This window comes from Neomonachus schauinslandi, chromosome 10, assembly GCF_002201575.2.
Source record: "Neomonachus schauinslandi chromosome 10, ASM220157v2, whole genome shotgun sequence".
NCBI classification, from domain to species: domain Eukaryota; kingdom Metazoa; phylum Chordata; class Mammalia; order Carnivora; family Phocidae; genus Neomonachus; species Neomonachus schauinslandi.
The window spans coordinates 94,840,867-94,854,670 of record NC_058412.1 but is presented as its reverse complement, the minus strand read 5'-3'; the positions used below and the strand labels follow the sequence as shown (position 1 = coordinate 94,854,670).

The 13,804-nt window shown below is 43.2% G+C and overlaps 1 protein-coding gene across 2 annotated transcripts in view; it reads left to right on the top strand.

Annotated features, from left to right (window-relative positions):
• SEC23B (SEC23 homolog B, COPII coat complex component) overlaps positions 1-13,804 on the top strand; it is a 43,735-nt gene that overhangs the window by 24,759 nt on the left and 5,172 nt on the right. Inside the window, exons 15-20 of one of the 2 annotated variants that reach the window (XM_044919063.1) lie at positions 1,495-1,572; positions 4,737-4,898; positions 6,236-6,322; positions 8,550-8,705; positions 9,080-9,145; positions 12,368-12,467. In XM_044919063.1, the coding sequence (XP_044774998.1) occupies positions 1,495-1,572; positions 4,737-4,898; positions 6,236-6,322; positions 8,550-8,705; positions 9,080-9,145; positions 12,368-12,457 (639 nt within the window). In that variant the 3' untranslated portion in view covers positions 12,458-12,467. Of the gene's footprint in view, positions 1-1,494; positions 1,573-4,736; positions 4,899-6,235; positions 6,323-8,549; positions 8,706-9,079; positions 9,146-12,367; positions 12,604-13,804 lie in introns of those variants that run through there. The other variant, XM_021700752.1, reaches the window with a different exon arrangement.

The following is a 13,804-nucleotide window of genomic DNA, read 5'->3' as shown; positions in this document are numbered from 1 at the left end:
CAGGGAAAGCATGAACAAGCTTGTTGGACGTGGCTGTGCATTTCAGCTTATGCTGAAGAGACCATGGGAGCACAGATTGGTGGGAAGTAGTGAAGGTGTGGCTTAATTGTAGAAAGCTTCATTTTATTTATGAATTTATTTTAATTTTTATTATTGAAGTATGGTTAACGTACAATGTAATTTTAGCTTCAGGTGCACAATAGTGATTCAACAATTCTATTGGAATGCCTTGATTTTAAAGTTAAGTCACTGCTTAGGTGTGATTCTTACGCAGGGGCATGCCATCAGCATGATGCTTGTGTTTACATTTACCATTACCAAATGAGATAGACTGGAGGTTGAAAGGCTACTGATAGGGAGAACAGTGGAGGATTCTGGAGGCTCGAGAGCTGAGACCAGGGTGGTGGTAGGACCGTCGAAGGGGAGGGAAAGTTTGGAATCAGGATGTATGCTGAAAGAAGAGTTGATAAAGCTTGTTCAAACTAGGTGGAATCAAAAACCAAAAAATTAACACCAACAAGTTTTGAGTGTGGGTGACTGCAAGGATGATGGAGAGGTAAAACAGCTGGAAGATGGGAAAGGGTGGAGAGAGGCATAATTTTTTTTTAATGTGATAAATAGTTCAACTTACTTTACTCATGAACTTGTGAAAGTACGTCCGAGGGAAGCTATCCTGTAGTTGGTTGGAAGTCCCTACAGGAGCTCAGGTTAGAGGCAGCACTGGACAGGGGCGGGGTGGAGGGGTGGATATGGTTGACATCAGTCTGGCTTTCCTGTTACTTGTAGCCGAAGCAGTGAGGATGGGAGCAGGGGGCCAAGACCTAGCCTCCGAGGAACCCACTGTTAGGACGTAGGGAGATGAAGGGCATCTCAAGACAGAGAAGGATCCGTTGGAAAGGAGAAATAGGAAGGTGCTATGTTAGCGGCTGGAGGAGAATTTCACAGACTTTGGGGGAGCCACTTGACCTGTGGTGCTGGGGAGTCCAGGAAGATGAGAGCCATGCCGGGTCATTGGACTTGGTAAGAGAGGGTAACTGCCAGAGATGGGCTTTCTTTCAGTGGCAGAGGGTCCAGTTGTCTAGTGGCCAGAGGAGATGTGTGAAACAAAGAGGAAATAAAAGCGGAAGAGAAAATGTTGTTCAGAAACTTGTCTTTGAAAAAAGGAAGAAAATTGAGCTGTAGTGTTGCAGACTTAGGAGCTTTTCCTACAGAAGAGGCACCTAAGACAGCTCCTCGAGCCACTGACTGGTCAGAGCAGTCCTCCGGCAGCATCTCCTGGGAGCTGGGTAGAAATGCAGGATCTCTCCAGATCTGTGGAATCAGAATCTGTTTAGCAGCGCCCTGGGTGATGGGTCTGTCCGGCTATGCTGGAGAAGCGTTGGTCTGGGACCCTCAATCAATCAGAGTTGAGACTGGAATGTAGCTCTCCTACTGCAAGGTGTTTTCCAGGTGACACTTACTTGACTTTTTTCTTCTTTGCTTTTCTTTCAACAGTGTCAGAAGTTTGGACAGTATAACAAAGAAGACCCCACGTCTTTTAGGTTATCAGATTCCTTCTCTCTGTATCCTCAGGTAAGTAATATGTATTTTTTTTAGTATATGTGCTACTGAAGTGAGCACTGTATTTTTTAAATACGAAAAATAAATTGTTATAGAAATAAAACTCTCCGCTCTCAGGCTAAAGTGAAGACTTGGTGGGTTTTGAGGCTCCATCTATAGGTGATGAAGGTTGTTCAGTTCAGGACAGATACTGTCTGTGTGCGAGACAGTGCCTCAGCCCTACAGAAGACAAATGACACGTGGGGAGGAAAAGAGAGCGGCTCCCCAGCAACCCCAGCAAAACAGGGTTGTTGCTGAAGACCACAGCAGAATCTCTTCATTTGTAGAGGTTCTGGGTAGGCAGCTACCTCAGCAGCTGCTCAAGAAAATGAAGCACCTGTGAAGGTGAATATAACAAAATGAGGCCACAGATCATGACAGATATTTAATAATATGTGTGTAGTGACGGTGCTGATCGTACCTGGGAATCAGCAGTAAGCAGCTCCTGTAAATGACCACATCGTGCGCGAACCAGGCATTCGGGAGCAGTTGGACAGTGAAAGGTGGGAGAGGAGTGGACACGGCATGAAACCGCTGTCAGGAATCTGTGTATTTACCTCTCCTGACGTCCTTCCTCATCTATAAATGAGGAAGCTAGAGCCGGGCTCGGTGGGTGGTTGTGAGGATGGCAAGCCGAGGCGGAGAGTGTTGCGCGCAGGCCCAGGCACCCGTCAGGCACTTGGTTGGTGTGGGTCCACTCCACAGCGGGGCCCACGACTCTCAGGTGGCCCCTTCACGGGCGCAGCTTTCCCGGAACCGGAAGCAGAGCCAACTCTTTTCCCTTCCCTCGGAGATGCCTTAATGAGGAATAAGTAGAGAGCAGCACACTTTCATTTTTAAATAAATTTGTGAGCACTCACATATCCTAGTAGGAACTATTCTTTTGATTACTCAATTTGGAAAGTGGACACAGATTTCAGTCATGAACTTGTATAGCTTGAACTCTCAGGGTTGAAAGGGGGCCTTAGAGGTCCCTTCACCTGACCCCTGGCCCAGGGCAGGGCTCTGTGGTCCCTGACGCCTGCGCCTGTGGCCTGTGCTGGGGCAGTGGAGGCTGTCCGGTGTTGTGGAGGGCACCCCAGTCCTGCCAGAGTCCGAGCACAGCTCCGGAGCTGGCTCTGCCCCTGCTGACCCTGGAGGAGGCCCTGAAGCCCCATGGATGTTGGTGTCCTCTTTACAAGGAAGGAGTGGGTCTGGAGAAGTGGTTTGCAGTCTCTTTGAGGTTGTGGAGCCCTTTCTTGGAGAGGACCCCCTCAGAAGCCAGCACATAAGCAGACAGACTTGCAGCTGCTCTGGTTGTGCCCACCCTTACCACCGCTGCTGCCAGGGCACCTTCCACCGCCCCCCATCTTGGGCCCAGCGGACCCGCTAAGACCGAAGAGCACAGTTGGAAAACCACTGAATGGGGTGGTTTGTAAGATTCCTTTCGTCGAGGCATCTAGGTTAGAGGTCAAGCGCCCAGTCTCTGGAGCCAGATGCCTAGAATAAAGCGGTTCTGCCCCTCAGTGTGAATGGCCTTGGGTAAGTTGCCTACCCCGCAGTTTGCTCACCCATAAACTACAGGTGGTAAGAGAACCTGCTTCGTGGGTATATTAGAAGAATTAAATCATTCTTTCAAGTCCTTTACGCCTTGCATACAGGATGTATTGATTATCAGCCATGATTATTATGTAGGAACCAATGGTTCAATATTTGGAGTCTCAGTAAGCTTTATACTTCTCAAGGCAGCTCATTTTCATGTTCTGGCGCCTCTTTATCCCAACGTGGGGCTTGAACTCATGACCTTGAGATCAAGACCTAAGCTGAGATCAAGAGTTGGACCCTTGGGGCGCCTGGGTGGCTCAGTCAGTTAAGCATCTGCCTTCAGCTCAGGTCATGGTCCCAGGGTCCTGGGATCGAGCCCCACACAGGCTCCCTGCTCAGCGGGGAGCCTGCCTCTCCCTCTGCTGCTCCCTCTCCCTCTGCTCCCCGCTGAGCAGCTGCCCCTGCCTTTGCATGCGTGCTCTCTCTCTGTCAAATAAATAAAATCTTAAAAAAAAAAAAAGAAACGAGTTGGACTCTTAGCCAATTGAGCAACCCGGGTGCCTTGTTTTATTTTATTTTTATTTCTATTTTTATTTATTAAGTATTGGCTCCTCTTTAGAGAGAGCTAAAAGTCTGCCATGCCTCTTCTGATCTCAGGGTAAAGAACATACCTCTCCAGGCTCCTCTCTTATCCCTGTCTTCCCTCCACCCCTGATGCCAGTGCACCAGCCTGAGTGCCTCTCATCTGTAACTGCAGCTGGAGTCCCCTCCCTCTGGCCTCTTCATGAACATCTTTCAGACCCCAGTGGCTTGGGAAGCTTCCTGCTGCCCCTCCATCCCCACCCCATCCTACTAGTACTTTCTGGTATCGTGCTCACAGCTTTTTATTGTGGCTGCCCAGAGTGGACCTTTTCCTCACGGCACCGTGGCCTCTCTAGAGCAGACATTCTGTCTGCACCCTGGCCCAGTGACTCCAGAAATAAATGCTTCTTTGCCTTTCCCCTTACCTGTGGAAGCTTTGACACACCCACAGGGCCCCTCCCCCTTTCTTAAAAATAATGTTTATAATTGTGGTGAAAAACACCTTCTTGTTTTTTTTTTTTTTTTTTCAAAGATTTTATTTATTTATTTGACAGAGAGAGACACAGCGAGAGAGGGAACACAAGCAGGGGGAGTGGGAGAGGGAGAAGCAGGCTCCCCACAGAGCAGGGAGCCCGATGTGGGACTCGATCCCAGGACCCTGGGATCATGACCTGAGCCGAAGGCAGTCGCTCAACCGACTGAGCCACCCAGGCACCCTGAAAAACACCTTCTTAACCATTTTTCAGTGTGCAGTTCAGTAGTTTTCAGTATATTCACATTGTTATGCAGCAGATCTCCAGAACTTTTTTATCCTGCAAAACTGAAACTGTACTTATTAAACAGCAGCTTTCCGTTTCCCTCTTCCTCCAGGCCTTGGTACTACCATTGTACTTTCTGCTTACAGGAACTCATAGGCCTTTGTCTGAAAGTCTAGCTTCTCTTTCAGTGACCTAAGGCAAGCTCTCTGTCTGGGTGTCTAAGAAAGTTACAGCTGTATGCGTTTGTCTCTTTTTTTTTCTTTGTAAATGCAGTTCATGTTCCATCTTAGAAGATCTCCATTTCTCCAAGTGTTTAACAACAGTCCTGACGAGTCGTCATATTACAGACACCATTTTGCCCGACAGGATCTAACCCAGTCCCTCATCATGATCCAGCCCATTCTGTACTCCTATTCATTCCACGGGCCGCCAGAGGTGAGGTTTATGTGAATGCTTTTGTCAGAATTGGAATCACATAATACAGGTTGTTTTTTTTTTTTCTAGCAAGTTTACTCTTAGAGCAAAGCTGTAAAAAAAAGAAAACTTTGAGTCTTTATAGTAGTTTAACATTAATTCTGAGTATTAAAAAATACACATAGGAGAAAGTCACAGGACGTATAAAGAAAGCTATTATCTGTGGAAGGCAGGATTATATATTAAAAAAACTTATAAAAATATGTAGATACTTTTTTTTTTCCCAGTTACTTTGGCCCAATAATTCCATGTCTTGTGCCTGAAGGAAATCCTCTTACATATAGGAAAAGCTTTGTTCAAAGAAATAGGAAAATGAACTATTATAATAGAAGATTAGAAAACAATCCAAGTGTTTAATAGTAGGAAAATAAGTAATCTGAGAAATATTTACAAAGTTTATGTAATGTGATAAAATACTAAATGTTATATGAAGGGGTACCTGGCTGGCTCAGTTGGTAGAGCAGGCGACCCTTTATCCTAGGGTCATGAGTTCGAGCCCCACATTGGGCTTAGAGATTACTTAAAAATAAAAATTTAAAAAAAAAGAAGAAAAAAGATACAAGCATCGAATTTAATTATTCTAGAAAGGGGGCAGTACCTGGCTAGCTCAGTCGGCTGAGCATGGGACTCTTAATCTCTGAGTTGTGAGTTGAAGCCCCTCACTGGGTATAGATATTACTAAAAAAAATAAAATTACATGAAAAAAATCAAAATAGAAACTTTCCTAAATTGTGTATTTTTTAGCATACAAGAATTAAAAACTAAGTGAAAATAAATGATGAATATTTGTTGGACCTGGGGACAAATTTTCAAATTTTCCTTAATGAGTACATTACTTTTATTATTGAAATAGAAATTATTATAAATGGATTTTGTAATAAACTTTTAAAACTCCTATTACGAGCTTTTCTTTTTCATACAGGCATCGCTGTTTTCAGTCAACTACAGCAATAGATTTGAGAGGATGTGTCTCCAATAGATAAAATCCATTTCTAACACAAAACTGAGAATGTTTAGAATTATCTCTGGTTCCTGGAGCAAAAGATGTCCTTCATCTTTCTTCCCAGTTGATGAGGGATTATTTGGAGCCTCTTTCTAATACAGAGTTGATACTTAGAACTTCTGGGTCAGGGAGCAGAAAGCAGGAGTTTCCTTAAAGATGGAGAGAGCCGTTGTGCCAGGTGCCATTCGTACGCAGCCTCCTAGCTGTTGTGTAGACCACCCAGGTGGGGGGTGGAGCAGTCGCCGTCGGGGGCACAGGGGGAAGACCAACGCCATCTCTCTCCCTTCTTCTTCAGCCAGTACTCTTGGACAGCAGCAGCATTCTAGCTGACAGAATTTTGCTGATGGATACTTTCTTCCAAATTGTCATTTATCTTGGTGAGGTAAGAAGATACTAATTTCTTTCCTTACTATTGTTTTGGCTTTCTTTTTCTTAATTTAGGTTTTTGTGACATTTGGAATAATTTGGGCTTAGAAGACCCGCTGTTTATTAGAATGAGTATAGCGGTAAAATCTTTTTTTCAGGTCCCTGGGGTATTTGTATATTTAGTAATTTTAATTATATTTGCTGTAAGTAAATCTCAGGTGGTCCTTTTAAATCACTCTAACTTACTGCTTTTCGAATTGTAAGACAAGGTCACTGTACTTTCCCTCATTCGATCCTTGACACACACTGCTATCCTTTTGGAGTTACAGTAGAGTTATTAGTAAACAGTAAGTTTGGGGACTCCTGGGTGGCTCAGTCGGTTAAACATCTGCCTTCGGCTCAGGTCATGACCCCAGGGTCCTGGGATTGGGTCCCGCATCGGACTTCTTGCTCAGCAGGGAGCCTGCTTCTCCCTCTGCCTGCTCCCCCTGTTTGTGCTCTCTCTCCTTTCTCTCTCTCTCTCTGACAAATAAATAAATAAAATCTTTAAAAAAAACCCACCAAAAACAATAAATTTGGGACTAAAATTTTTCTTTGATGAAATAACATGGCACCCTGACCCTTACCCTGGTCTGTGGATCCCTAGGATGACTGTGGATGGCTTTCAGGGGGGAGTCCCTTTCTTCCTCAGAGGGGTTTCCTAAGAAAGGGAATGGCTCCTCTGAAGAAAATCCTTTAACTGAGCATTATGTTCATTGATAAATTCTTTTCCTACTGTTGTCCATTCTTTACCTTCAATAAATTGCTTTGGTGATTGACTTGACTTCCTAGTCTATCTATATGTTAGATGTGATTTCAAATGTTTTGCAAAGGTATACATTGTATTTCAGAATTCCCTTAATAACTTAGGATGAATTAGTTTTCTGATACTAATATGCGTTTTACAGTTTTTAACTTTTTTCAGCATATTAACACCCACTCTGCTAGGCGCTTGCCCATTGGGTGACCAACTGCCGTTCCCACTGGTTCCTATAGGAGCAATAATCATGATGTAGGTTTCTATGCCTTCAGCTCAGCCCTTAAAGACTTTCTGACCACAACCCCCATCCTGTTCATTCACACATTTATTGAGTACCATCTGTGTGCATGCAAGTGATGGTTTCTAAAGACAAAGACAGTGACATGGCTCTCACTCTCCAAAAGCCCCATATCTGCTGGTTGTGGGTGTTCTGATGAACTCTTGGACCCCAACGAGCTTATGGGCATTTCCTCTATGCCACCAGTCAGTCAGAAATTAAGACCTGGAAAATGTTACTGGAAACTCTGAAAAGGGAAGAGCAGGCTGCAGAAGGAAGCACCTAAAGAGAATCTTCTTCTGGTATCAGACTAACAGTTCTGTTTTTAAAACCCATCGATCACTTGTTACATCCTCTTACTCCATTTCCCCCTCCACTGTTTTCTTTTTTAGTGTCCCCTAAATAACACGTGAAAGCACGTCAGGTTATTTATAAAGTTATATTAATCAGTCAGCGAATATTTCTTGATTTCCTGTGTGCACAAGTCATTTTCTAGAGCTGTTGCCAATAGGGATAAAAGAGGGGGAGACACAGTGTCAGCTGAGGTGGGGAGATTGGCTTTACCTTCTATGCTGTAGTATATTGCCTTCTACTTGCCTAATGAACACCCATGCATTGATTCTTGCAGCTTTTCTCTCCCCCACCAAGAGTATCCTAACTCAGAGCCCAGGGGAGTTGGGGATGAGTCTGGGTGACACTAGGCACTGGAGTTAGGCGTAGAGGTGTGCCCCAAAGAGGGGATGGATTCCATGTAGGAAGCCAACAAATCCCTTTCCCTACCAGCTGGAAGGACATGGGCGGCTGGACCCAGTGATGGCAGTGGAGATGGAAAGGCCAGGTGGCTCCTTGGGACAGCTGTTCCCTGGGTGTTTTTAGCTGGTTGGTATGTACAGGTAGAAAGGGAAGAGGTGTGACTGATGGCTCTGACGTTTCTGGGAGAACTGTGTAGGTGGGGGTGTCCTGGCTGCATCTCTTTGCTTACTCATACTTGTCCTACCCAGCTCCCCCCCCTTGCTACCCACTGCAACTTGTCATTCTTGACATGACTTCTTCCCTGGAAACAAGTTCTGGGTGGTAGTGGGAGTATTAGAATGTCAGGAGTGTCAGAGAAGACTATTGTTTCTGTGTTTCCACAATGGTTTTGGTTGTTGGTTTGTCTTGGTGCAGACCATAGCCCAGTGGCGTAAAGCTGGGTACCAGGACATGCCTGAGTATGAAAACTTCAAGCACCTCCTGCAAGCACCACTGGATGATGCCCAAGAGATTCTGCAAGCACGCTTCCCCATGCCACGTTACATTAACACGGAGCACGGAGGCAGCCAGGTGAGTGAGCTGTATTCCAGCTCTCGTGTTCTGGTGGTTTCATGATGTAAATGGCTATATATCCAAACAGCATGGTTAATATTTTATGTGGTGACATAAATTGACATTCAGGCAAACTTCCAAATATGACTTCTTAAATGAGTGGTAATAATACATTAATGTAGAAAGTAGAGGATTGCCAAAATAAAACACTTCATGCTTCAGGAACCCTAATAAATGGAGAGTCATTGGCTTACACTAATGAAATGGGTGCCTTTGTGGTGTTAAAAAAAAAAAAAAGCTAATTTAACAAAAGGAAATGTGGTAAAAACTTTTTTCCTACTACACCAATATTAATGTCACTTATAATCTTTAAATCTCTTGTGTTTTTAAAGGCTCGATTCCTTTTGTCCAAAGTGAACCCATCTCAGACACACAATAACCTGTACGCCTGGGGACAGGTAAGAAATTGTCAGGTATCTGGGGAGGAGGCCAGGCTCCTTTTTGAAAAACTAGTTACCAAATGGATCTGTTTTGGCTTTAGAGACAGAATAACTCAGGTATTTTGCGGGGGAGGAGAAAAACCTTTCAGTACCATAGCTGAGACGGGAGGGGGTGCCTCGTGTGGATCCCCTTCTGCAGTACACAGCCTACTATGACAGATTTGGACCAGAGGACAGAACTCTGTGGCGTGACCTGCATTTGGCTCTCTTCATAGACACAGCAACATCTCCCCAGACATCCCCTTGCCCCCCAACCCCACTCCTCTCTTTCCCAAGGGTGTGGGGCAAAAACATCTGCTCACCACTAGCTCTGTCTCCTCCTCACTTTTCAGCCTCTGTCTCCTTTTTTATCTAATTATTCCCAACATTTATGTCTCTCTCAAGTCTTTCCTTTCCCTCTTCTAACATTTTTGAAAATTAAACTTTCTTTTGAGGTAGTTGTAAATTTACAAGCAGCTGTTAGAAGTAATATGGAGAGATTCTCTGTGCTCTTCACCTGCGTCCCCCAGTGGGAATATCTTGCACAACCGTAATGCGGTATCACAGTCAGGATATTGACATAGATAAGGTCCAGATACACGTTTCCATCACCACAGGGATCTCTCATTTGCCCTTGTATAGTCACTCTCACTTCCCTCCAGCCTCCACCTCTTCCTTAACACCTGGCGACTGCTGCCGTGTTCTTCACTTCTATGATTCTGGTGGCAGTCCTTTTCTTTAGGCATCTGAAAAATATTTTGCCACTTCTCTTGGCTTCTGTGGTTTCTGATGAGAAATTCATTGTCATTATTGTTTTTCCCCTGTAGGTAAGATGTCATTTTTCTCTGGCTGCTTTCAAGATTGTTTCTTTGTTTTTATCTGTGTCCAGTGATTGTTTACCAGCCTTTTCAGCTAAATAAGGCTGGTGTGTGTGTTTGGTGTGGATTTTTTTGGATATATCCTATTGAGAATTTGCTTGACTTCTTGATTCTGTGTATTTATCTCTCTTGCCAAAATTGGGTAGTTATCAGCCATTATTCTTTGAATAGCTTTTCAGCCCATCCTCCTTTTCCTTTCTCTCTAGGACTCCAGTGACATGCATGTCAAGTCTTTTGTGGTTCCACAGGTCCCTGGTACCCTGTTCATTTTTTCCCACCTGTTTTCTATTTTTCAGTTGGGTACTTTCTATTATTTTATCTTCCAGTTCACTGATTATTGTCTCTGTTCCTTTTCTTTAATGAACTCACACACCGAGGTTTTTATTTGTTTCTGTATTTTTCAGTTTTAAAGCTTTACTTTGGTTTTTCTTTATGTCTCCTTCTTTCCTGAGACCTTCTTTCAGGCTGTTTTCTCATTTGTTTCAAGTATGTTCAAGTAATTGCTCATTGAAGCTGCTTTGAAGTCTTTGTGAGATAATTCTAACACTGTTGTCAATTTGGTGTTAACACCTGCTGACAGTCTGTTTTTCATTCACTTTGAGATCTTGGCTGTTGGTATGACAAGTGATTTTTGATTGAAATGTGAACATTTTCATATTTGTTATGAGACTCTGGATCTATTGAAATTGGCTGTTTTAGCTGGCTTTTAGTCATGCTGCTTTGGGAGAGAAGTGGGGGAAGACATTGTTTCATTACTGCCAGATAGCAAACCAGGTTTTCCATTGGCCTCCTGACACGACACCTGGATGGGGGACAATTCATTGTTATTGTTACTGTTGAGTGGGGATGGGTGTTCCAGCTCCCCACCTAGTCTCCACTAATCCCACCATGGAGATGGCCTTGTTGGTGCTGGATGGTAGTGAAAGTGCTGACTCTCCACTAGGCCGCCTCTGATACCCAATGCAGGGGGCACGGAGGACATCTTACTACTGCCAGGTCTGGGTTGAAGAGCAGGCTCCCTGAATGGTCTCTACTGGTACCATGGCAATTAGGGAGACGTCCCCCTGGCCATTGGGGAGGAAGTCCCCAGTGCCATACTTGGCCTTCTCTGAGAGCATCCTGGTAGGGGTTTTGGGGTCCCTTGTTACTGTCTTGTGAGGGTGGCAGTCTATGGTGCTCACTCAGCCTTTGCTGGTGTGGGTGGGGCCACAGTTTTTTCTGTCATCTTTGACTGGAGTTATTATCTAACATTTGTTGTGTTGCTAGGCTACCCTGGTCCTTTAGCTAGAGAAAGTTGGCTTTCTCTCTGTTTTTGTCTGTGTCCAGTGATTGTTTACCAGCCTTTTCAGCTCCAGGTCTGGGATATATGAGGCAAAAAGGAAACCCAAGGCACTCACCAGTGTGTTGTTCCTTGGGACTCAGGGCCCTGGTTTGTCTGCTCTCTTCTCTCCACCTTTCATAGTCTTCTTATTTTTTTTTATATAAAATGCCCAGGGTTTCTAGTTGTGTTCAGTGGAAGGAATAGGGAAAAGCACAGGTACTCCTTCTTCCCAGAAGGCATCTTCTTATAAAATTTTAATTATGCTTATATTTTCCTAATAGTAGTACAGTATCATTTTGGAAAATTTGAATATGTTAAAGAAAAGATTAAGAAAGAAAATTAACATTACTTATAATGCCACTATCTAGAGTTAAGTATTTCGAGCTTCTTTGTAGGTAATATAAAATGTGTATATTATGTATATTTTTACTTATTTTTTACAAATTTGGGATCTTACTAGAAATCAAGGTTTCTATTCAGTTCTTTTCCCTTCACATTACATAAATCATGAACATTTTCTGATAGTACAGATACCCATCTTTTCAGTGGAGATCCTGATCCACTCATTAGTAAATATGCCACCCTACAAGCTTCTGTTGTAAGCATGGCATGAAGAACATTGGGTTAGGTGCTGGCAGAGTGATGGGGAAGGTGAGACACAGGGTGTGTGGCCTCCAGGAGCTCATGCTTGATGGGCAGCCAGACTCTGGGCGAGTCATCAGAACTATGGAGAGGATTAAAGTAGAAGGGCATATGCCCGAACTGTCTGTAGTGGCAGGGATGGCCTGACCTCAGTGGTTTGGAGAAGGGTTTTGTGGGGAAATTATGCTTCAGTTGATAGAATAGTTAGCTAGGCAGAGGATGGCAGTGGCAAGAGTCCTCCTACCTAGCAGAGGGGTAACACTGTGAATGTTCCAAGGTGGTGGAAGCGTCCTTAATAATTCATGAATTCTAACCAGCTTTTCAGATACCTGCCAATAAATCTTTACCATTAAATTTCAGGAAACAGGAGCACCCATCCTAACTGATGATGTTAGCCTGCAGGTGTTCATGGATCATTTGAAGAAGCTGGCTGTCTCCAGTGCTTGTTAAGCTGGAAGATGTGAGCAGAACATTGAAGAACACATCAGATTGTGTTCACAATTGCTGATAACGGCTTAAAAACATTCCTTTCACTTTACTTGTGGGTTTTAATAAATAATCAAAGGAAGCATTGTGTGTAACTCTTTAGATTATAATTTATTTGTATTCCTTATTGTGCCCCTCTTCCTGCATCATGAAGTTGTAAGGTCATAAATGTTTTGGTACTTGTAGATGTTTATATGCTTTTTATATCCTAACTTTACAGTTATATAAAATCAGAGGTAATGTATTTTGGCAACTTACTTAGGTGAAAATCATAATGATCAGAAAGGAAATAAATCTGGATAAAGAAAGCACCGGCTAAAATAATGCTAATACAAATTTGATTTCCTGACGTCTCTGTGTGTGTATGTGTGTGTTTTTAGTGACTCCCCTGAGAGATATTTCCTGAACTTAATCCTCATTTTCTGTCTTAATGTTAACCGAGGGAAAGCTTGAAATATGTGAAACTTTATCATCAAGGCAGAGCTGTCTGGAGTGCACTGTCCCTAACTCACATGTAAACAGCGCAGCCCAGGTAGCCATAAAGAGTGGCTGATGGGCATCAGTGGCTGTAACAGAGTGATAATACATTTATCTCGGGCATCAAGTAAAATAAACAGGTACTGTTTTTTAATCAAAGTAATATATGCATGGTTTTAAGAAACAAAACAAAACAACGTATCCTAAAGAGCTTTATAATAACAGTTCACTCCTTGAGCCTAGAACTACTCTTTAGAGGTGACTGGTTTTAACCTTTCCTTTCAAGTTATTTGTTGATGTATCAGTGTTAGGTAATGTGTCTCTCAATTCCCATTTTCCAGAATGAGGACCTTTCTATACCTTTATTTTTATATTACCAAGGTTGGTAAAATTTACATTCCAACCTATAACCACAGTTATGTCTTCTGTTTCAAAGTTCATTCTGAAAGTTGAAAAACTAATAAAGATCATTTACACAGTTGTGATAATGTAAACATTGTCTGTGTTCGAGTCAGGTAGTATTACATTTTTCTCCAAGGGTTTGCTGTCTCAGTCCCTACACCACTTGAAGGAAAACATTCCCAGTGACAAAATCAGTCACTTACGTTCTTATATTCTAGCACTCCACAGGTTGGTTTGCTTCTTTTTTGCATCATAACTTCATGTATTTGTTGTTTTCCCTAGAGTCTCTAATTTTTTTTTTGGCGGGGGAAGAAGATTGTTTTCTATTTATTCAGAAATTTGAATTTCTTTTTTTTTTTTTTTTAAGATTTTATTTATTTGACAGAGAGAGACACAGCGAGAGAGGGAACACAAGCAGGGGGAGTGGGAGAG